Source organism: Penaeus vannamei, chromosome 35 (genome assembly GCF_042767895.1).
Source record: "Penaeus vannamei isolate JL-2024 chromosome 35, ASM4276789v1, whole genome shotgun sequence".
Classification (NCBI taxonomy): Eukaryota; Metazoa; Arthropoda; class Malacostraca; order Decapoda; family Penaeidae; genus Penaeus; species Penaeus vannamei.
In genome coordinates, this window is record NC_091583.1 from 16,618,863 (window position 1) to 16,619,974 (window position 1,112).

Consider the following 1,112-nt stretch of genomic DNA (forward strand, 5'->3'; position numbering starts at 1 on the left):
TATATGTATATATATATATATATATATATATATATATATATATATATATATATATATATATATATATATATATATATATATATATGTATATTACATACACAGCGGACACTCACACGAAATTTGTCTACAGAATAAGCATTAGGAAGGCGAACTGCCATCCTCAGGAATTAAAGTAGAAAAATAAGCAAAAGAAGCTACAAACACCTTCCACCCGCACGAACAAAGAAAGAAAGAGAGAAAAACAAAACAATAACAACAAAAAGATAGACAGACAGAAAAACAAAGATAGAAGCAACATAAAAGGAAAACACACACACACACAAAAAAAAACTAAAACGAAAAAAAAATTAATAAGCAAAAGCCCTTGAGACTTACTGAGACAAAGCGAAGCAAAAAGCAGTCAGGAAGAGCCCTTAGCGGCAGGACGACACACACACACCCAGGCAACTTACACTCACCTTTTCCGCCATCCTTCTGATCTGGTAGTGAAAGAAACCTCAGTTAGTCTAGGTTCTACTGCGGGTTTTCTAAGTTTACATATGCCTACACTTGTGTCTATGTTACGTAGTGTGTGTTTATGTGTATATATATGTATATATATTTATATGTACATATATATACATACATATATATGTATATATATATAAATATATATAAATATATATATATGAGTGAAAAATATTTATATATATATTTATATATATATATATATATATATATATATATATATATATTATATATATATATATATATATATATATATATATATATATATATATATATATATACATATAGATATATAGATATATAGATATATATATATATATATATATATATATATATATATATATATATATATATATATATATATATATATATATATATATATATATATATTCACACTCACGCGTGTGTTTGTTTTTATGTATTATCGAAATATCGATTGCGTGTTAAGGACTATGATATTTCCCCTCTTACATTCTTTGTTATTTCTTTCCCTCATTTTCTAAGGAAGATTCGAACTGTATATAAAAAATTAATCGTCTATCCGCTTATCTTAAGAATCTTACAGTAACAAAAAATAATTTAGAGAAGATTTCATGCAGTTTTAC

At 24.6% G+C, this 1,112-nt stretch overlaps 1 protein-coding gene across 2 annotated transcripts in view; it reads right to left on the minus strand.

The window, feature by feature from the left end:
* LOC113823301 (homeobox protein Hox-B5) overlaps nt 1-1,112 on the minus strand; it is a 162,869-nt gene that overhangs the window by 134,117 nt on the left and 27,640 nt on the right. The window contains exon 2 of one of the 2 annotated variants that reach the window (XM_070113884.1): nt 459-479. The exons of the other annotated variant lie outside the window; for it this stretch is intronic. Coding sequence (XP_069969985.1) covers nt 459-479 — 21 coding nt within the window. The remainder of the gene's footprint in view (nt 1-458; nt 480-1,112) is intronic. 2 annotated transcript variants of the gene reach the window in all.